Below are 22,836 nucleotides of genomic sequence, written 5' to 3'. Positions count from 1 at the left end.
ATTTTAAAACCTCTATTTATTTAAATATTCTTAAGCTGCAATGTTGGAGAAAAATCCTTGTGTATAATTATATCATACTCATTATAATACTGCTAGCAATAAATTCTGCATTGCTCTGTTCAGGAAAACCAAAGAAAGTATAAATAAATTTTATTTCAGTGGTGGTTGGACCACCCAACCCATCTAATAAACAATTGGTGAAATTATTTTCAAACTCAAAATGGAATTCTGCTTATGAAAACAATTAACATTTTTAAGAACAAGACAATTTATATGTAGCAGTTGTTACAAATTGGTCTTCACAAGGTGAGAATTTGGCTTGATTCCCTCCATCCTTAACCTGTACTGCCACAATAAATGTATTAATTTGTGTGTGTGGGGGTTGGTATAGTACACTGGTTATGAAAAAAGTTCACTACCCATGTTGATATTTTGCTATTTTACCTTGTGTTTTAAATGGACGAATAATCCTTTTTAATAAGCCGACATGGTAGAAATAACAAATAATAGGAATTTGATGTAAGTAATCAAGAAATCCCCCCTCCCCGCCCCATTCACTCCGTAAGAAAGTATGTGTTTAATTTTGCAGGCTGTGGAAAATCTCTGTTCTTACAAGATTTCTGCAAACTTGTACAAACAGCTGAGACAGATTTGTGAAGATCACATCAAAGCACAAATTCATCAGTTCAGAGAATATCCTTTTAAAAACAAAAAACCTTGTATTTTCATCTATCCCTACCTCTCTGTCCCTCACTTTTAAACCCAGCTTAAAATGGAATGCCTGTGTTTTGTAGATTTATTTTTTGTTCATCTTGCCTCTAGAGTAAGAAGATGCAAAATTTGACTTTTTATCTCTAATTAGGGTCCAAATCTACATTGTACTATTTTTTTTTTAAAGATTTATTTATTTATTGATTGATTGATTGATTGCTATGTTGGGTCTTCGTTTCTGTGCGAGGGCTTTCTCTAGTTGTGGCAAGCGGGGGCCACTCTTCATCGCGGTGCGCGGGCCTCTCACTATCGCGGCCTCTCTTGTTGCGGAGCACAGGCTCCAGACGCGCAGGCTCAGTAGTTGTGGCTCACGGGCCTAGTTGCTCCGTGGCATGTGGGATCCTCCCAGACCAGGGCTCGAACCTGCGTCCCCTGCATTAGCAGGCAGATTCTCAACCACTGCACCACCAGGGAAGCCCTACATTGTACTATTAATGTAAATAAATAAAATGTGTTTATGTCTTTACTCTTTTTGAGGAAAGATAATTGGGAAATAATAAACTGAAAACGCAATGCTCAGTTATGTCTAAGACTTGTTTTTTGTTGTTCTGGCCTAGTGGCTTTCAGGATCTTAGTTTCCCGACGGGGGATTGAACCTGTGCCCCCTGCAGTGGAAGTGCAGAGTCTTAACCACTGGACCTCCAGGGAAGTCCCCTAAGACTTGTTTTTTTTGTTTGTTTGTTTGTTTTGTTTTTTTTAAAGACAGTTTTTTTGTTTGGGTTTTTTTTTTTTTTTTTTTTTGCTGCTTTGGGTCTTTGTTGCTGCGTGCAGGCTTTCTCTAGTTGTGGCAAGCGGGGGCTACTCTTCATTGCGGTGCTCGGGCTTCTCATTGCGGTGGCTTCTCTTGTTGCAGAGCATGGACTCTAGGCACGCGGGCTTCAGTAGTTGTGGCACGCAGGCTTCAGTAGTTGTGGCATGCGGGCTCTAGAGCGCAAGCTCAGTAGTTGTGGTGCACGGGCTTAGTTGCTCCACGGCATGTGGGATCTTCCCGGATCAGGGATCGAACCCGTGTACCCTACATTGGCAGGTGGATTCTTAACCACTATGCCACCAGGGAAGTCCCACTAAGACTTGTTTTTAGAGGTATTTTTTTTTTAGTGGGATCTAACATGTTTTTACAGTTTAAGAAGTAGCATTTTGTTTCATAATTAAGTGCTGTTTAGTTTCATTTAGTACGTAGGGCATTCCGTATTTAAGACAAATGTGCTCTTACGTTGCATATATTACTTGTACTAAGCACTTTTAAAATATCCTTAACGTATATCTCACGGATTCATTGGATAGTGTTCTTTTTCTAAAGAAGATCGATAGATGTTGGCAAAACCATTGCAGACAAATGGTAAGATGGAAAAAGCATTACATTTCAGCTAAATATTGTAGTTAAAATAAGTTTCTTCAAATACAGGAATGCTAGTTTTAAAAGCTTTGCAATGGGGGGACTGAAACTAATTTTGGTTGAGTTTTCTATTTTAAAACTGCAAGTTACAGGTAAACCAGTATTTTAGAATGACTTGCACCTTATGATCATTTTTATTTTTGTAACACGTAAGCAAAAAGTATTTATCTCATTAAAAAAGTTACATTTTGCCTGTCAGTTTTGATGGCTATCCCACTCGCTATTTGGTTACTTGTGAAGGTGCCTGATGGTTCTGCATTTTAGCTTATTCGGATCACAACCTTTTCCTTTTTCCCTAATCTGGTATTATTTTAAACCTTATATTCTGCAAATTAAAAATCTTAAAATCCATCCCACCCACCCAAAATCCCACGTATACAGTTTAAGGCAGTTTCACCCTGAGGACTGTTGCTGAGGAAAAATCGTATGCCCCTTGATTCTGTTTTTATTTTTAGTTGCTTCTCAGATTGCAAAGAAGTCATAGACCATTTTAAGTGTCTTCTTTTTTTTCTGGAAACTGCAGCAAGAATTAAGGTTTATTAATAGTTTAATAAAAATGGTGTGGGCATATTCTCAGGTAGATGTGTTTATCTGTATGTTTGATCCTAGTAGTCTAGTATATATACAAGTAAACCCTGCAATCTTATTTTATAAAATATTTAAGCTTCACAAAATATAAAAAATTGTTTGATTTCTTTTTTTCATTGGCAGATCATGATCAGGAGCATTTTTTTGTTTCTGGATAGGACTTACGTTCTTCAAAATTCAATGCTACCCTCCATTTGGTAAGGATACCAGAAAAAAATTATGAAAAGATTTGTAACAAATCATAGTCAAATCTTAATTACACTAATAGAGAGTGATACTGTGAATATTCTCCTAAAAACTCATATTTGGCTTCTAGACTTCTGTTTATAGCAGTTTTACCTTGTTAATTATGTTTTGCCTATGCTAATATTGGAGATCGCTAACATTCCCTGGGCATATAATAACTTATGAAGAAGTTTCTTTGTTAGCCAAGGGGACTAAAGTTTGCTCTGGATTGTCTGAGTGTGCATCATTTTGTTGCTGATCAAGAGTTCACTCATTATCTTTTAACATTATTGTGGAAAATTCCATGTATACACAAAAACAGAAGAGTATAATGAGCTCTTCCCCCCACCATGTGCCTAGCATCTACCTACAGCAATTATCAGAGTTTACTGATTTTTGAGTACTGAAGCCAGATGACAAATGAGCAATTAAGCCTTCATTACCAGTACAGTGAAGACCATTTTATAGCTTTGAACTAATTTTGTCTCTTGATTTGACCAAGGAAGAAATCTACCAAAGAAAATAATACAATAAAACTTAGTTATGGAGGAAGATGGGAATTTAGCTTCAGCTTTCATTAAAGACAAAATGAGTTTCCTGTATGCTTTAATCTAATAATGTTATTTAAAATTAAATGTGTGGATTTTATACTTTTACAATTGCTGCTTCAAAGCCTGGAACCCTAATTAACATGTGGTGAGAAGTTAAGCAAGCCTCTCCAGAAGTGGTGTTGTCGTCAATTAATTTAGATTATATATATTTTTTATTTTAGGGATATGGGACTGGAGTTATTTAGGGCTCATATTATAAGTGATCAGAAAGTCCAGAATAAGACAATTGATGGCATTCTTCTTTTGATTGAGAGGGAAAGGAATGGTGAAGCAATTGATAGAAGTTTACTCCGAAGCCTTTTAAGCATGCTCTCTGATTTGCAAGTAAGTCAACTACTTCACTTACTACAGAGCTGATTGCTATCCCTAATTTGATGTTTAAAAAGCAAGCTCAGGGAATTCCCTGGCGGTCCAGTGGTTAGGACTCCCTGCTCTCACTGCTGAGGACCCAGGTTCGATCCCTAGTTGGGGAACTAAGATCCCAGAAGCTGCGAGGCATGACCAAAAAAATAAAAACCAAACTCATAGTGCTGTTCCCATTAAGGGCATTCAATAAACATTTACTGGATAATTGAACTCCTTTATTTTGTTACCCCTTCCCAGATTTATCAGGATTCTTTTGAACAACGATTTTTGGAAGAAACTAACCGACTCTACGCAGCCGAAGGCCAAAAATTAATGCAGGAAAGAGAGGTATTTAAAAATCATGATTAATAAATCCACTGTGTCTCACAATAGACCCTACTTTATTGAACATAAGCTGCCCTTTGCATTTATCTTCCCAACATTATGCTGCTTTTCTCTCACTTAGGTGCTCCTTTCTTTTCTCTCTTCTTAAAGGCCAGAATTCTGGATCGTAAACTCTACCTATAATTTTACATATGATTCAACCCTGTCACATTTGACAGGGCTGCTCCCAGGATCTTTTGGACTTGACATTTTCTGAATGATTTATGGGGAGGAAAACAATAATATAAAAAACTATCTTTGTAGGTTCCTGAATATCTTCATCATGTTAACAAACGTCTAGAAGAAGAAGCAGACAGACTTATTACTTACTTAGATCAGACCACCCAGTAAGTATTACATGCTCAGCCTAATAGCCTTAACCTGTGTTTTTGAGTCACTTAAGGCACTTTGGGCATCCCCAAACATGTTGTTAGTAACTATTTTCAGGTGTCTTGAGTCTTTAACAATTGTTTTCATAATGCAACCTTCGAGTTATTTTCCCTACTTAATTAGATTTAATCAAGGATTTGATAATTGGTTGTCTATGTTTAGGATGTAATTAAAAAATAGTATTACAAGCTGATGTGATCTTTGAAATCTTCAGGCTGATTAAAATTCAGTGGGTGTTCATAGGAGAAAGTATTTCTGTGCTTTCCTAAATATTACCAGCCAAGGAGTTCCTGTAAGCAGCACAGATAAATTCTTTACTTTCCTAGTGAAAGCAGAGAAATTTGGGCAAAGCCAGCCATAGCAAGACCCTTAAAATATTTATTTCGTGATGTAACAAAATTCTGAAATATGCAATGTTTTCCTTCTAGGCATAAAGTAGAGTAACTCTGAGCACAATAAATTTATACATAGGAATAGGAATATTGAAATTAACATATAATGAGCTATTTGACTCCCCCCCCCCAGGAGAGACTATAAATTTTCAGCAAAGTCAAAGTCAATAATTCTAAACTTTTTTTTTCCTTGTAGAAAGTCATTAATTGCTACTGTGGAAAAACAACTTCTAGGTGAACACTTAACAGCGATTCTTCAGAAAGGTATTTGGTAATTTACAAATAAGAGATTACTTTTAAAATGGTAGCAGCAAACAAGTAGAAAAATTTTTAAAGATTGCCCTTTTAAAAGTTTGGTAGCGTGTGGCTGCATTTCTGAGGCGGGACACAACCCCTTTTCCCTATTCATCACAGTAAACTTTCAAGAGGTGCCTGTTTCCTTAACTTAAAGGTACAGGGAGTGAGATGAGAGGAGACTACCAACTCCAGTAAAGAAACAGTGGGAATTGGGGGATTCTTGATTTAATTTTTAAGACTGCAGTAATAAGGAAATGCGTTCCTTTTTGCACTAAAATGTTTTTGTTTCTAGCATATAAAACCAAGCATTTCTATTAATCCTAAGTGATGTATGAGTATACCCTGAATTTTACTTTGACAATGCTACAAATAGGCAAAAAAGTCTTACCTTTCTCTCCAGCCATCTTTTCTTTTGTTTAAGGTATTTTAGTACATTAATGCAGTTACACTTTTATTTCATTCTGAAAGTCAAATACTTTAGAACTTCATTTAAACTTGGCCTATTGATGCATGGTTTTTGATATACCACAGGCCATATCCAATACTCTGAAATATATATATGTGTATACTAATGCAAATATGTGGCTATTGCACATATGAGGTATTTATAATGTGTATTTATGTAAACCAATTTTTATAAGTTGGTTTATACATCTCATCTACTATGCTAAATGGTACAAACCATTACACAATTTTTGTTTTTATATAAAGTAAAGTTTCCTATAGTTAGTTTTCACTTGGAAAGGTGATTGTTTCTTTGAGTTTAATTCAAAGCACATCTTTATATTAAAATCACAGGCTAGTCATAATTCAGACCAGTATCACAATAACTTATTTTTCATTAAAATATCTGACATTTTTGTTCACTTTTTTAATACCAAATGTTTCAAAATTCAGGTTTGAATAACCTCCTTGATGAAAACCGAATTCAAGATTTATCTCTCCTGTATCAGCTCTTCAGTAGAGTTCGAGGTGGCGTTCAGGTTCTCTTGCAGCAATGGATTGAATACATTAAGGTATTAACATTAACCTGTTTTTTTTTTCTCTCTCATGGCTTATAATCTATACATCTAGAGTACATATCAGCAAGAATTTCTTATTTGTTAGATCCTTTTTTTTTATTTTAAGTAATGGGCATTTTGAGAACAGTCAACCTGAGAATGATAGCTGTGTGGCAAATTAGCAATAAAACAGTTCTCTTCTTGATGTCTGATGTGATTTCTAGCTCCAATAATTATAGCAGTGAATGTGGAAGAAGGAAGAGGGCTTTTTTTGGATCCAAATTTCTTTGCTTTCTTTGATCTTACACTGAAGGCAGATTGCTGTTTTTTAAAAATTCAACCCGACTTCTTTAAAAGTAGGAAAAAGACCCTAGAGACTTCTACAATAATGCCCCATTATGATATTATATAGCCAGTGGCCATTACTTATTTTATGACTATAGATGAATGGTATCAGTCTGGATGTTTTATAACTTTATTTTTTTATTGTCTTGACTTCAAAGCCAGCTTTATTTTATTTTAATTTTTTGAGATTTTAAAGTATGTGTATCTATTTAAAATATGATTTGGGGGATTGTTTTCATTGCAGATAATTAAATTCTAATAAAAAGTCATTTTTGTTTCTTTAGGCATTTGGTAGCACTATTGTAATTAATCCTGAAAAGGATAAAACCATGGTTCAAGAATTGCTGGATTTTAAAGATAAGGTTGACCATATAATTGATATCTGTTTCCTGAAGAATGAAAAATTTATCAACGCCATGAAAGAAGCATTTGAAACATTCATTAACAAAAGACCAAACAAACCTGCTGAACTTATAGGTATTTCTCCAGTCCCTTTTCCCGGTTCTTTAATGTTCTTCTTTTACTCATAAAATTCCAGTTAACCTGAAATTTTGACAAGGTTTTGTATATTAACACCTAATTTATTTGGAGTTGCATGCTTGGTGGTTTCTAAGAAGCTGGATGCAAGGAATAAGTCCTTCATGCTAAAGAATATCTCAAAACCCACATGTCAAACATGGTCTTTCTTTGTAAGACCCTATTTACTTTTATTTATAAAAAGCTTGATAGCTGTTTTACAAACCTCCTGCAATTTAGAGGTGAGGCAGGGTGCCATTTCTTGAGGCCCACACATAGGGCTACAGGAAAGGATAGCACAAAATTACAGTTGCCAGTGAGAAAGGTAGAATGTCCAGGATGAAAATAAACCTAATAATCTGGGCTCATTTAGAGTAAAAGGTGTGGTATACTTCAGTTCTCAGTTTCTCCCACCTGGGTACCCCTTAATGTCGAGGAGGAGGTAGCTGAGAAGGTCCTTCGCCAAAAGGATAAAATTTTTTCTTTTTTTTAATTTTTGGCTGCGTTGGGTCTTCGTTGCTGCGCGCGGGCTTTCTCTAGTTGTGGCGAGCGGGGGTTACTCTTCATTGCGGTGCGTGGGCTTCTCATTGCGGTGGCTTCTCTTGTTGCGGAGCATGGGCTCTAGGCGCGCGGGCTTCAGTAGTTGTGGCACGTCAGCTCAGTAGTTGTGGCACACGGGCTTAGTGGCTCCGCGGCATGTGGGATCTTCCCAGACCAGGGATCGAACCCGTGTCCCCTGCATTGGCAGGTGGATTCTTAACCACTGCGCCACCAGGGAAGTCCCAAAAGGATGAAATTTTGTTGGTTTACTACTTAACCCTTAAAATTTTTGCAAAATTTGCTTCCTACTCTGTAATGTATCTGGTTTGTTTTAATAGAAAAGGGTTTAAGATTGCCTACCATCAGTGTAAAGTGAATACTCCAGAAGATGTGCCGTGTCTTTCAACGGCTTTGATGACCCCAGCACAGGGCTGTATACACCCCCCACCCCCGGGGTACCCATATCCCACATATCCCATTTTAGTAAGCATCAGTATGGTAGAAAGTATGTTAGATGTAGAGCCAGAAGACTTGGGTTTGAGTTGAGGCTCTTGTATTTTTTAGCTCTGTGACATTGAACAAGTCACTTGATCTCCCTGACTTTGGAGACTGTTTTAAAAATGCATGTATACATGTGAAACATTGAAAATGTCAGTATATCATACTCCTATTTGGTATTTATAGTGACCAGTACCTCATGGATACCCATGATCACTAAACAACAAACTTTCCCCCCATTTTAGCTAAGTATGTAGATTCAAAGCTTCGCGCAGGCAACAAAGAAGCTACAGATGAAGAACTTGAGAAAATGTTGGATAAGATTATGATTATATTTAGATTTATCTATGGTATGTATTTTTGTTTTAATATTTTTCTTTTAAAACAAAGCACTCAACAGAGAAACTAGCAAGTATAACCAGCCTAGAAGGTATATTTATTTGGGGGTTAGCTATTTAAAATTCTGTTACATTCCTTGCATTTAATTTATTGGGGTACTTGAGGAATGTTACTTAATTGCCTTGTGCTTTGACTTTTCCACTATTAAGAGCCTTGAATTTTGCTACTTATTTTAATCTCTAGAGTATTGATGCTAAAGCTACTAGTTGACTAAAGCTTTTCTAAAGAAAAGTTAATTCAGTCTTAATTCTTTACAGCAAAGAACTTTTGAAAGGTTTGGCACAAAAATCTACCTCTAATGTTTCTTGCATTTAGCAAACTTGGATAAAATCTATAAATTTAAATAACTTGGAGTAATGGTGCGATTTATTAAGCACTTTGAGTCAATTTTGTCAAAACCTTATATTGGAGTATTATGAGAGTTGTGTTTTATTATTTAACATAGGCAAGGATGTTTTTGAGGCCTTCTATAAGAAAGATTTAGCCAAGCGCCTGTTAGTTGGGAAGAGTGCATCTGTGGATGCTGAAAAATCAATGCTGTCCAAACTTAAACATGGTATGTTTGTCATTCTTTCTGTTCCTTTTCTTCTTTGATTTCTGAGAGAAAATGTTAGCTTAATTTTTACTCTTTCAGTCAGTTGCCTCTTTTGTCAATCATTGTATGTTCGTATGATAAAAACGTAAATTGAGTAAGCTCATTAGGTTTCCAACCTATTTACATATCCAGAGCTGTTGTGATTTTTTTTTTAAATAAAGCATTATTCTTTTATTATTTGTATAAAAGTTTCCCATTTATCTTATGCCTAAATAGTAGATAAGGTTACTACAGGATTAAAGATTTGACTCTGAATTAGTGGGGCATACACTTTGGGGTAAGGATTTTTTTTGTTCTTATGAATAGTTACAGATCATATTTCATGCTAAAGTAAGTTTTATATTTCATGTTTTCAATTCTAAATTCTGTGTTTTTACCACTTTAAAATACTGTAAATGTACAAACATCTTTAATAGAATGTGGAGCTGCTTTCACCAGTAAACTTGAAGGAATGTTTAAAGACATGGAACTTTCTAAAGACATCATGATTCAGTTCAAACAGGTAAAAGTGAGTTAAACTCTTACTTAATTCCTCCAACTTAAATGTATTTAGTTATCTCCTTACTTTGGTTTGTACTGAAGAGGATAAATAGAAACATGTATTTGTTATAAATACTTCATAGCAACTTAGATGATAGTCACAGTAGAGGAAAAAAATCACAAATGAAATGTAAGTATATTTGACCTACTTCAAAATTTATTCTCAGTATACACCCAAGATAACACAAAAATAGAAATAAAATGTATTGAACAGAAATAAGGACAAGAAAAGCTGTAGCTAGTGAGAACAGGGCTTCTAGCATCTAATCACTGTTGGTGAGTTGCATGTTCAAAGCTGGTGGTGGGGAGGGAGGAGAAGTGATAGAGTGGTTGTATAAGGCCTTTAGGGACATTGGGAATGAAAAGCTAGATCCATAGTTTTGCAGGTGTTGGTAGAAGCTGGTTTTGAAATATTTGAGATTATAGGTAATAGTGATAGCAAAGTAGATTTTCCTCTCCTGGGGTTTTAATAATGACTTCTTTACCACTATATTGCTACGGTGGGAAATGAGAGTGGAAGACTCAAGAGAAAGATCAGGGTCAGTAGGATCATGGGTCCTGTAGTAGCTACAGAATAGGGTTTATTTGCTTTGCCCTTTCCCCTTCTTCCTTCCCCATTTCAGGTCACCCCCTGCAAACAGGCAGTGGAGCAAGTGAAAAACCGGAGACTTGGGCTGGCTGGTGGGGTGAGGAATGGGGGTTGCTGCCAGGTTTTCCAAGCCACATAGGGGTCTCCAGAGATGGGGACTGCAGGTGGTATGGGGAAAAGAATGGAGAAGAAATCCTTTAACAGCCCGGTCGTATGTGAGAAATTATTTATTTAAGTCGTTAATGCCTCTAACAGAGTCATGTGATCTTTGTGTGCCATTGTAGCAAAATGTTATCCAGTGTACTTTTCTAGTGCACTTAATATAGGCTTCATTTATAGTCCTTTTAATAGTTGCCTTTTATTTTAAAGATCGTCAGTATTCACATGTAGTTTTGTAATGGGGAACTTCTTAAATGGGTCATTATTATGGCATGAAATGTATGCACTTTTATTTTTTAAGATCTCAGTGTGTGTTGTTCTTATTGTAGTATATGCAGAACCAGAATGTACCTGGGAATATTGAATTAACTGTGAATATCCTGACGATGGGTTATTGGCCAACATATGTGCCTATGGAAGTTCATTTACCACCAGAGGTAAGAGTTGCTGTTTAGGACTTGAGTTATAAGCGTAGAAATACATGACATTTCTATTTTGCTTATCATTGAAAAATATGTACTTTTTTAAAAGTTTGTTGTCAGTAAGCACACCACCACCAAATGTCAACTGTTTTTAACACTTTATTCTTTTATTTATATTACTCTTGTACTTCATATCATTAGAGCATAGCTAAAGATGCCAAGTTTCTGAGTTCAGGGCCAATTTCCTTGACTCTTCCTTCAGTTCCCCAGGTTGTACCCATCACTCTGCCCGGCTCTCAAAAATTCTTGCCCGTATATCACCTGGGGGTTGGACTGCTGAGTGATAGATGCTTGAGTAAATCCATCCTAACTCCTGGGGAAATGTCTTAACCCAGGACTGAAGCTTAGAAAAGGGTTAAGGCTAGAGAGATAGATACTGAGAGTCCTCCATGGAGATAATCATGGAAGCCCAAGGAGCAGATCTCCCTCATTAAGAGGGAGAATGTGGAAACAGGAAGAACAGGCCTAAGGCAGAACTTTGAAAAAGGATCACATTTGGTAGGTGGTAGGAAGAGGTACCTGTGAAGGAATCCAATGAAGAAGCAATAGTGAGATAAAGGAACCAGCATGTTGCAGAGACACCGAAGACATTGGAGATGAATGTTTCAAAAGAGGGGATGATAAAATGTTGCAGACAGATCAGAGAGTGTAAAGACTGATTAATGCCATTAGATTTGGTGGTTATTACCTTACATCAAAGTGATCAGTGGACTTGCTCTGTATAGTCTTTAAAACTTCCAGAAATTTTTACATATGAGGTAAATATAAAAAGTGGTGAACGTGATATTGGATACAGAGCTTAAATAAAGCTTTGTTTTATTTATTGTAGATGGTAAAACTTCAGGAGATTTTCAAGACCTTTTATCTAGGCAAACATAGTGGCAGGAAACTTCAATGGCAGTCAACCCTAGGACACTGTGTGCTAAAGGCAGAATTTAAAGAGGTAAGTGGATGTTCCCCAAACTTAGTTTTCACCTTCATCTTTGATATTGAGGTCATCCCTCTTAATTTGAAGGTTTAAGGTGTTTTACAAATTTGTCCTAAATATCTGCATGAGATAGTGATAGCTTGTCACAGCCCTGTGTATATTATAAGAATGTGGTCTTTTCCACAGTTGATTGGGCCCTGCTGCAAAACCAAAACCAATAACCCTTTTCTCCCACACCCTTTCCCCACCTGTGGATGCAAAATTCACGCTGCCACTTCTTGACAGGAAACTTCTTTTCTTGTTGCTGGGAGCTAGAGAATAGAGTGGGCGTTAAGGGGAACAGTTCTCATATCTAATTTCAAAAAATCCTACAGCTTTTCATGACTAATCTGAATCAGACAAGTTGAAAATGCATTGAAATAGTGATTTCTTGTTGCTCATGATAAATATCTGTAATGACACATAAAACCGAGTTATTAATTTTCATTACTTTGTTGTTTTAATTATAAGGCTTAAAAAAAGACCTGTAGAAAGGTCACCCAATCCTTCCTCCTATTTTAGGTAGGATCACACCTAAACCCTACACTGAACATACCGGCTTTTCTGGATAATGTTAATCCGAGTTTCTAAATCCACTAATTGAAAAATGCTTTTCCAGTAAGAGATTAGTTATTTGATTAATTTTCATGCATTTTTTTAAAAAAATGATGGCTAAACACTGTTGTTTCTCCAACAGGGTAAAAAGGAACTCCAGGTCTCTCTTTTTCAAACACTGGTGCTGCTAATGTTTAATGAGGGAGAGGAGTTCAGTTTAGAAGAGATCAAGCAGGCTACCGGAATAGGTATGTGTTGAATCGTTTGATTAGCATGCATTAGTCGGTGTCCACTATGTGCACTCCACTTGGTTAAGAGCTCTGGGGGACTATAAAGGGATAATCCCCCTCCTCAGCACTTATAACCATGGGGAAAGGGAGAAATGACACTTAATTTCACGACCAATAAATACCAATCTGTGGTGCTGACAGAGTGTGTTAGGTGTTCAGTGAAGCAAGAGATAACTGTGGACTGGCACAACTGGGAAAGCCTTCATGAAGGAGGTAGGACTTGAGCTGGGCCTTCAGATTTAAGTTAGGGAGAAGGCATATGTTGCAAGAGGAAATACCGTGAGAAAAGGCGTGGAGGAAGGAATGAGCACAGTGTGGGCAGGAGTCATAAAAAGTTTAACTGCAGCATAGAGTAGTGAGATACAAAGTTAGATAGGTAAGATATGGAGAGCCTTACAAATCTAGCAAGTGAAACATACATTGTAGGATCTCAAGTGTGTGACATATTGGAAGTGACTTACTTGGGCAGCTTGCCTATAATCAATAGATAGTAGGGCAGCTTGAAGGATGAAGAGATTCCAGTCCAGAAGCTAATGGGATAATTCAGGCGTAAAGTGATAACGAGCTTAGACTAGAATGAGGCCAATGAGAAGAGAGACGAAGCATCTCTAAGGAAGCAACTACTAGATATGTGGAGGATGAAGGAGAGGAAAGAGTTAAAAGATGATTCCAGGGTTTCTCACCAGAGGAGGTTGGTAGCTTCATAACTAACAATTGGAAAGAAGACAGTTTTATGGGGAAGATGATGAATAAAATGTTGGACATACTGAAATTGATGATAGTAAAAGAGCCAGCTGGAGGTATCCTTTAAATGTAGGACTGGGGAAAATGAGATGTCATTTCTGAAGATGTGGTGGTTATCCACTTGGAATGATAATTGAAGCCTTTAGAGGATGACCAGGAAAAAAGCCATTGGATAGGACAAAGAGGAAGTTGTTCATGATCTTGGGGAAAAAAGGAAACAGTTTTAATAGATGGGTGGGGTAGAAGCTAGATTGAGGTTGAATGTAGCTGTGCGTGTTGATGAGTTAGTAACAAGTAACAAATAACTAAGCCACTCTTTCTTCTTCAGAGGATGGAGAGTTAAGAAGAACACTGCAGTCATTGGCTTGTGGCAAAGCTAGAGTTCTGGCGAAAAATCCAAAGGGTAAAGATATCGAAGATGGTGACAAGTTCATTTGTAATGATGATTTCAAGCACAAACTTTTCAGGATAAAGATCAATCAAATTCAGATGAAAGAAACGGTATTTCTTTTGCATTCTCCTCATTCTAATGTACTGGAATTATATTTGTTCATAATAAAGATTTATAAAGAAGATTTTAGCCTAGAATACTACCACTAACATTAACATTATCTATGCCTATATCTAGCTCAGTGTATTTCAGTATTTGATTTTGTAGGTTTTGAGGGGGCGGGGGTGTACACAATTGGGCCTGATAGTTTTATATCCTGCTTTTTGTGTGTTTAACATAAGACTTTAGAATTTTTTTAAATTTATTTATTTTAGGCTGCGTTGGGTCTTCGTTGCTGCGCGCGAGCATTCTCTAGTTGTGGCGAGTGGGGGCTACTCTTCATTGCAGTGCGCAGGCTTCTCATTGCGGTGGCTTCTCTTGTTGCGGAGCACGGGCTCTAGGTGCGCGAGCTTCAGTAGTTGTAGCACGCGGGCTCAGTAGTTGTGGTGCATGGGCTTAGTTCCTCCACGGCATGTGGGATCTTCCCGGACCAGGGCTCGAACCTGTGTCCCCTGCATTGGCAGGCAGATTCTTAACCACTGTGCTACCAGGGAAGCCCCAAGTCTTTAGAATTTTTCCATGCCATTAAGCATCTTTATAAAATGGCAGATGGCCACACAATATTCTTTTACACAGCTATAATAATTTATTCAGCCAATGTCCATTGTTGGGCACTTAAATTCATAACTTCTTAGTATTGTAAATAAAACAGCAAGATACATCTCTGTACCTAAATCTTAATCTCTCTTATCCTTTCCTTACAAATTTATCATGGAAGTAGATTTTTTGGGTTAAAGAGTGTGAACATTTTAAGAGTCTTAATACATTATGCCATTTTGTGTTCTAGAAAGATTGGACCAATTTACACTGTCTAATGTGAGTGCCTGTCTTACTGTGCCCTTGCCAGCACTAAAGATTATATTTTCTTTTTTTAATCTTTGCCAGCTTGCTTGGTGAAAAATTGGAAGGTTTAGTTAGTGTTTCTTTGATCAACAGTGAATATTTTGTTTGTTTTTACCATTTGAATTTGTAAGAGACTTTTATTAAGGAAACCAACAACTGCAGCATTTCCTGAAACCAGTTGGTTTCAATTCCAACAAGGTTTAATGCAGTATTTGAGAAAAAGTTTTATAATAGGGATAGAAGTCAAGGTCGCAAACAAGTTCCTGTCTCGTCTCGTTAACATTCACATCAAAGGCGTGATATTCCCTTAGATTACTGTGTTATTTTAAAACGTGTGCTGTATCAGAAAGAAACTAACTGCAAAAAGCCCAAACTAGGGACTTCCCAGGCAATCCATTGGTTAAGACTCCGTGCTTCCACCGCAGAGGGCACAGGTTTGATGGGGGGAATAAAGATCCCGCATGCCGAGTGATGAGGCAAAAAAAAAAAAGCCCAAACTACTCTTTTAATTTAGGTGCTAAAGAGGAACATTCTTCGTTTAGCATTAGAATTGGTTAACTGACTTTTTTTAACTGTGCGTTTCTGATTTATATATTACAAAATAAAAATTAATGAAAAAAAATTTGGGACTTCCCTGGTGGCACAGTGGTTAAGAATCCGCCTGCCAATGCAGGGGACACGGGTTCGATCCCTGGTCTGGGAAGATCCCACATGCCGCGGAGCAACGAAGCCCGTGCACCACAACTACTGAGCCTGTGCTCTAGAGCCCGCGAGCCGCAACTACTGAAGCCTGCGCTCCTGGAGCCCATGCTCCACAACAAGAGAAGCCACCACAATGAGAAGCCCACACACTACAACGAAGAGCAGCGCCCACTCGCCACAACTACAGAAAGCCTGCGCAGCAACGAAAACCCAAGGCAGCCAAAAAATAAAATACAATAAAATAAAAAGTTAAAAAAAAAAAGTTTGACACTGGTTAGCTTAGCTGGTTGGTATCATACTTTGAGTCAGATGTCAGAATCAGTCACTTTTACAGATAAGCTAATGTCATACAGAAATCTGGTCAATAACCTCTTGTGACACATTAAGATTTTGAGAAGAGAGTAAAAGAAAATGATAAATTCTGCATCAGCTGTCTCTCTTTCTAGAAAAGCAGCTCAAAGATGGTATTTTTCTATTAACTAATATTGGCGTTACTTCATTGATATAGGACATTAGGACAGGTAGGAGTTATGTTTGTAGGGTTTTTTCTGTCCTTGTCTGTATTTATAAGGTTTCTTTTGATAGTTCAGTATATTTAAAGCATTAACTGTATCATGTCCCTAAAATGTACAATTTGTATAAGTAATCAAGTTTCACTTCAGGTACAGTTCCTAAGTTTAAAACTTTTTTGTTAGGTTGAGGAACAAGCAAGCACCACAGAAAGAGTATTTCAAGACAGACAGTATCAAATTGATGCTGCAATTGTTCGAATTATGAAGATGAGAAAGACACTTAGCCACAATCTTCTTGTTTCAGAAGTGTACAACCAGTTGAAATTTCCAGTAAAGGTAGGTACTTCTGTGTTTTATTATTGAGCTGCTTATATATAAAAAATATTGAGTTTATTATATATAAAAATTAGATTTTTCAGACACAAATCTTACAAACATAGAATAAAACCTCAAGACCATTTGGAGGGACAAAAGTTTTCATTTCTTATGCTCATATATATGATTCCAAAAAAACCTTTGTTGGCATATGTGGGCAGTTGTGACAAAAGGGGAAAACAATTTATAAAAGCTCCTATACCTGAAAGTTTAGCTGCTAAGTGAGTCTTTGAAATTTTCAAGTTTATTCACTTTATTTTTTTGAGCTTCCTTGTTATTTTTATTTCCTTTTTCTCCTTGAAATACCTAGCTATTTGACAGATTTGGTTATTTTAATTAAGTTAAATCTGTTTAGTTAGCTTGTGTAAGTGTCCATTAAAAACTATACAGATAACTAGTAATCATTAGGCATCTTTTTTAAAGCTTAGCGGTAGTTCTGGCAAACAAATTAGTCGTCACATGGACATGTTCCGTTATAAATGCCCAGTAATAAAGCGCCTTAGACAATGTGGTGTTGTACTGGACTGTATCTCATGTTTTAGAAGATTCCCAAACTCTTGTGATGATAAACACTTGGTAAAGTTTGGATAGACTCTTGGCTGTTAGGGTTCTCATGAGCTTTGGGCCTAGGTAAGTCATTTCACCTTTTGAGCTTGTTTCCTCTTTTGTAAAATGGAGATGATAATAGTACTTATCTCGTAGGATTATTGTGAAGCTTAAATGAGATAATATATGTAAAAACTTAGCACTGGGCCTGGCACATAAGTGCTCATTAGCTGTCACTGCTAATAAGGTAGGCTTTCTCTCTCCTCCAAACCTAATACTGCCTCCTCATTACCACACTCTCACCCTCATATTCTGCCTTAACAATCATTTCACCTCTAGCCAGAGAGATCACTGATGCTAGCTAGCTAGGGAAGGTAGAGGATCACTGTAATAAATATTGTGCTGATATTCTAGGTCTTTCACCATAATTAAGAGAAAGTCATTTTGATTTTCAAATCTTGGAATTCAAACTTTGGTGAAATTTTGGCTGCCCCATCAAACTACTTTCCCTCTTTACCTTTCTTGATCAAGTAGCCATTTTACACAATCTGAAAAACTGTTAGCAAGCAAGATTATATTCTCTTTATAGGCTAGATACAAAAGACAGTGGAATTTTGTTACCCAAGAGCTAAGAATGCAATCATGAGAACAAGCTATAAGCTTTCTCAATGATTTTTCAACAAGTAGGATTCAAAAATTCAAATCATTTATAGCGGGTAACAGTTAAACCTTAAACCTGAAATACGAAGATCTGAATTATGAGATGATACTTCACTTATCAAACCATTTGTTGTAGTATTCTTTTAAATAGTGATTTCCATAGTACATTTTTAATTTAATTTATAAAAATGCAACCTGACTTTGAGAACCAGCTTTTGTCCAAATTTAGGGTCTACTTATTTTCTCAAACTATCTTGGCAAAACTAAATAGTGTTCTGTTTCCTTAAACTATAATGTGTTCCTTTTGTGAAGTTATGGTAGTCTTTTGTATTTGTGCAGAGAATAGCTGGTTCTTAGAAGACCCCTTTAAAATAGAAAAGTAAAGTATTGTATAACAGTATGACAGGGGACTTCCCTGGTGGTCCAGTGGCTAAGACTCCCTGCTCCCAGTGCAGGGGGCCCGGGTTCCATCCCTGGTGAGGGAACTAGATCCCACATGCCACAAGTAAAGATCCCGCCCGCAGCAACAAAGACCCCTCGTGCTGCCGCAACTAAGACCCAGCACAGCCAGATAGATAGATATAGATAGATAGATAGATAGGTAGATAAATAGATAAACAGATAAATAAATAATATGATAAGATGTGACAGTGTATGTATAGTGTAAAAACATTTTTTTTTAAAGAAAACCTAGCAGCATTTTAATAATTTTTATTTTTATTTATTTATGGCTGTGTTGGGTCTTCGTTTCTGTGCGAGGGCTTTCTCCAGTTGTGGCAAGCGGGGGCCACTCTTCATCGCGGTGCGCGGGCCTCTCACTATCGCGGCCCCTCTTGTTGCGGAGCACAGGCTCCAGATGCGCAGGCTCAGCAATTGCGGCTCACGGGCCCAGTTGCTCTGCGGCACGTGGGATCCTCCCAGACCAGGGCACGAACCCGTGTCTCCTGCATTGGCAGGCAGATTCTCAACCACTGCGCCACCAGGGAAGCCCTAAAAACATTTTTTAACCTGGTTTATTTTCATTATACTTTCCTCTTTAAAAAATCAAGGAGATTTAAAAAATAAAAATTAAAAAATACTAAGATTTTAAAAATAAAAATTAAATATTAAGGAGATTAAATACATTAAATCAATGAGTCAAAACTGTTCTTTTTTTTTTTCATGGGGTATTGGTAAATGGGCTTGAGCCAGTGATTATGAGCTTTGCACTGAAAATTTGCCTTCTCTTACAGCCTGCTGATCTTAAGAAGAGAATAGAATCTTTAATTGACCGGGACTACATGGAAAGAGATAAAGAAAATCCAAACCAGTACAATTATATTGCATAAAATGTTGGCCTTGGAGCATTTGGTGTCATAAGCAGTAGCCAGTGGATAAACTAACCTGTTATTATTTGACTTCTTTTATACTACCAATGACCAAATGAAGCAGTGTAATGGAAATAGTTGAGTGACTTTTCAGTGGTTAACATGCCCATTTAAAGAGTAATACTTACCTTTAAGAAGAATGTTGTTGAACTCTTTGCATGTTATTTAGTATGATGTGCAGAAAACTCTTAAGAAAGTACCTGGTCTTCATGATTCCTATTTGGAACTGGGGAAGAGGTCCCTATGGCTATTAAAAAAAGAGGAGGGGGGTTCTTATACACCATTAATTATGAAGCAAAAGGTTTATTTGCTTAAAATGTCATTTAAAGATACTTAAACTGCATGCAAACTTTATTTACTGTACAGAGTTCTGGATGTATTTATCAAATAGAAAAACCACCCTGGACTTGGTTGTTCACCTGTTTTGTGATTTCCCTTGAAGAGAAAAATAAGTTGTCATAGCTATTGATATTTTACTAAGTAATGTTCTGTTACACTGAAAGGGATGTTTTTAAAAATTTTATTTGGAAACAAGTTTTCAAGCAGAGGGACAGTTGCTTACATAGTCTTGTATACACACATCCTAAAATGTTCCCATGGGATGTGTGTATATGGTTCAGCCCTGAGTTTACTGTGCTGATTAACAGGTACTTATAAAAATAGCTGAAATAGAAAATTGCTGGTCAGTTGTACTAGAAGAACATGGTAGGAGAGAAAAATCCAACTCTTTCTTCATATTAAAAATGAATATAATATGAACGTCGCAAAAGAGACCAAAACCCACGTGTTTTGTAACTTTTTACAAGAGCAAAAATTCATAAACTAGTTTTCAACTTCCTTTAGACTTTAATGTTGTTTGGACAGTTTTGTCTTTAACTTGGACCAATTGTAGATTGTTACAGGCTTCCTGGGACTTAGCATTCCTATTTTCTCTACCAAAGTTTTTTTTTTTTTAACATCTTTATTGGAGTATAATTGCTTTACAATGGTGTGTTAGTTTCTGCTTTATAACAAAGTGAATCAGTTATACATATACATATGTTCCCATATCTCTTCCCTCTTGCGTCTCCCTCCCTCCCACCCTCCCTATCCCACCCCTCTAGGTGGTCACAAAGCACAGAGCTGATCTCCCTGTGCTATGCGGCTGCTTCCCACTAGCTATCTATTTTACATTTGGTGGTGTATATATGTCCATGCCACTCTCTCACCCTGTCACATCTTACCCCTCCCCCTCCCCATATCCTCAAGTCCATTCTCTAGTAGGTCTGTGTCTTTATTCCCGTCTTGCCACTAGGTTCTTCATGACCTTTTTTTTTTTTCTTAGATTCCATATATATGTGTTAGCATGCTGTATTTGTTTTTCTCTTTCTGACTTACTTCACTCTGTATGACAGACTCTAACTCCATCCACCTCACTACAAATACCTCCAAAGGTTTTTTTTGGAAGCACCTCAACTCTCCTTTTTGTTGGCATATAAGCATTTCCTATCATCCTTATTTTAACTTCCTAAAGCCCTAGATAGAACTAGATCCTTCCTCATTTCCCCCATACACCCCCTAGTTGGGAATTTCAAATTCTGTATTATGCTGATCTTATTCCTTTCAAAATTGCTTGAAGATAAAGAGTTCTCATAGCCACTGGACACCTACTTTTCAGGGGAATGTCCTAGGATTGTTCATACATAGAAAATAGCAAAAGTATTGTTCTTCAAATTGATAATGTGAGTAAAAGTCTTCTCTTTTACCATCAGTGGTCTTTTGTTTTTGGGTTTGGGGTTCTGTTTTGCTTCCTTGTTTGTTTTTCCTTGAAGCTTTGAAGGGAATTGATCTTGGAGGAAAAGCAGAAATTTTGTTTTGATTTTTTAAAAAATCAGAACTGCTTTAATGCTTTTTTGCAACAGTGTATTTCCTTGACTATTTGGAACCATTAAGAAGAATACCTAGGTCCTAACCCTCAACTGAGACTTTTGGCTCTTGTGTTTGCTATTGATTGTTTTCTTGAGTTCTCAAAGAACTGTGACCAGCTATTTTTTTTAAAAAGTTGCCTGTTTTCTTGATAATTGCATCAAACTTAACATACTGTTGTCCAACAGTATGTGGTATTTAGAATGCCTTCCTAACTATTTTTGAGCAGCCATTGCCTGTATTTTCTTAGAGCCTCCCTGGTTTCCTTAACTGAGCTTATCTGACAAGGAAATGCAGCTATTTTGTTTGCCCTCTCTCCATACTGGACCATCTAAGTCAGTGTTCTAACTCATCCCTGATGGTCTGTGAGATACGTAGACTGTTCCACCAGACTCGATAATTACTCTTAATGAATTTTTAGGTAGAATTGGTACCATTAGGAGACTCTTGGTGTTACCTTTGTTATCTTGAAAGCTGGTCCCTTCCCTGAGGCTCTTAATTTTTTGAAAACTTGATGCTATTTCAGCTGAAAAATTGGTGAGACTATTAAACAAATTGAGGGAAGCTGTTTAAGAAATTGAGAAGTAATCGCAAACAACATTGGATAATTGTGACTTTCAGTTCTGTATCAGTTGAATTTTTGTGCTCTTTTCCCTGTGTACGTGGTGGTTCTATTTTTCTCCAATAAAACTTTTATTTAAAAAAAGTTTCTGGAGAAGATCTTTAAAATTCAAATATTGTAAGAATATTATAAAACCACAGAACTTAACATCTTCTTCCTAATGATTTCTTTAATGAATTCACAGTTGTCAATTTTGTTATTTTTTAAGTTTCTCTTTAATTTTTGTGGTGGTTTGATGGTAATGCTGTAGAAATGTGGAGGGGAAGGTATGGTAACGGATGATTCCCAGGAATCCTCAAGGTGAGTATTTATTCTTAAATGTTCTCTTTTAGAAAAATCAAGCACAAGTAGAAACATTGTTTTATCCAAATCCTCAAAGTCAAGTAGTTTTGTAAAGTCAGTATGAAACTAGTCTAGATTTAAGTTGAGAAGGATTGGTGTTAGTTCTTTAAATATTTACTAGAATTCACAAAGCTATCTGGTCCTGGGCTTTCTTTTATGGGGAGATTTTTGATTATTGATTCAATCTCTTAATAGTTTTTTTCAGATTTTCTATTTCTTCTTGAGTCAGTTTTAGTATTTTGTCTTAAAATAACTACCCAGACTTTTGTCTAGTATTTGCTTGGTACATCTCTTCATTGCTTAACAGCCTTTTCTTATATTCTTATATTTTAGGTGTGTCTCTTCCATATTAGATGGATTTTCCCATCTTTCCCCTAATCTGACAATTTCTGTCATTTTTTTCATAATATACATTTATTTTTTTATTGAGGTGTAGTTGAAGACAATTTCTGTCCTTTAACTGGAAAATTATATCCATTTGCATTTGTTTCTAACATCTTACGGGTTGCTCTTTATCTCTTCTAATTTTCTTTGCTTTTTCTCCTTTCTCAGCTTTAAAAACTATATATTGAGTTTTGTTTTTTATTCCATTTTCCCCACTACTTATTTGGAAGTTATATATTCTATTTCTATTCTTTTACTGATTACCCTTGATATGTTAGCATGTATGCTTAACAAAGTCAAAAATATCTAAATTTTCCTCCCAATTAATATAAAGATGTTAAAACACTTTAATACTGATCACCTCTCCCCCAACTTAACACAGTGTTGTTGTCCAATGTTTTAGTTTTGT

The 22,836-nt window shown here is 36.5% G+C and overlaps 1 protein-coding gene across 4 annotated transcripts in view; it reads left to right on the top strand.

Annotated features, from left to right (window-relative positions):
- Positions 1 to 20,918, top strand: part of CUL4B (cullin 4B) — a 32,811-nt gene extending 11,893 nt beyond the window's left edge. The window contains exons 4-21 of one of the 4 annotated variants that reach the window (XM_082377098.1): positions 590 to 693; positions 2,041 to 2,110; positions 2,879 to 2,952; positions 3,753 to 3,915; positions 4,195 to 4,284; positions 4,585 to 4,667; positions 5,299 to 5,366; positions 6,297 to 6,415; positions 7,030 to 7,222; positions 8,545 to 8,649; positions 9,144 to 9,254; positions 9,710 to 9,795; positions 10,911 to 11,018; positions 11,893 to 12,006; positions 12,728 to 12,833; positions 13,948 to 14,120; positions 16,410 to 16,562; positions 19,040 to 20,918. In XM_082377098.1, coding sequence (XP_082233224.1) covers positions 590 to 693; positions 2,041 to 2,110; positions 2,879 to 2,952; positions 3,753 to 3,915; positions 4,195 to 4,284; positions 4,585 to 4,667; positions 5,299 to 5,366; positions 6,297 to 6,415; positions 7,030 to 7,222; positions 8,545 to 8,649; positions 9,144 to 9,254; positions 9,710 to 9,795; positions 10,911 to 11,018; positions 11,893 to 12,006; positions 12,728 to 12,833; positions 13,948 to 14,120; positions 16,410 to 16,562; positions 19,040 to 19,135 — 2,016 coding nt within the window. In that variant the 3' untranslated portion in view covers positions 19,136 to 20,918. Of the gene's footprint in view, positions 1 to 589; positions 694 to 2,040; positions 2,111 to 2,878; positions 2,953 to 3,752; positions 3,916 to 4,194; positions 4,285 to 4,584; positions 4,668 to 5,298; positions 5,367 to 6,296; positions 6,416 to 7,029; positions 7,223 to 8,544; positions 8,650 to 9,143; positions 9,255 to 9,709; positions 9,802 to 10,910; positions 11,019 to 11,892; positions 12,007 to 12,727; positions 12,834 to 13,947; positions 14,121 to 16,409; positions 16,563 to 19,039 lie in introns of all 4 variants that reach the window. The other 3 variants (XM_082377097.1, XM_082377100.1, XM_082377099.1) reach the window with 3 other exon arrangements.
- The last annotated feature ends 1,918 nt before the right edge of the window (positions 20,919 to 22,836 follow it).

This window comes from Balaenoptera borealis (genome assembly GCF_965194805.1).
Source record: "Balaenoptera borealis genome assembly, chromosome: X".
Lineage (NCBI taxonomy): Eukaryota > Metazoa > Chordata > Mammalia > Artiodactyla > Balaenopteridae > Balaenoptera > Balaenoptera borealis.
Note: the sequence above shows the minus strand (reverse complement) of the source record. Positions and strands in the feature narration are given on the sequence as shown.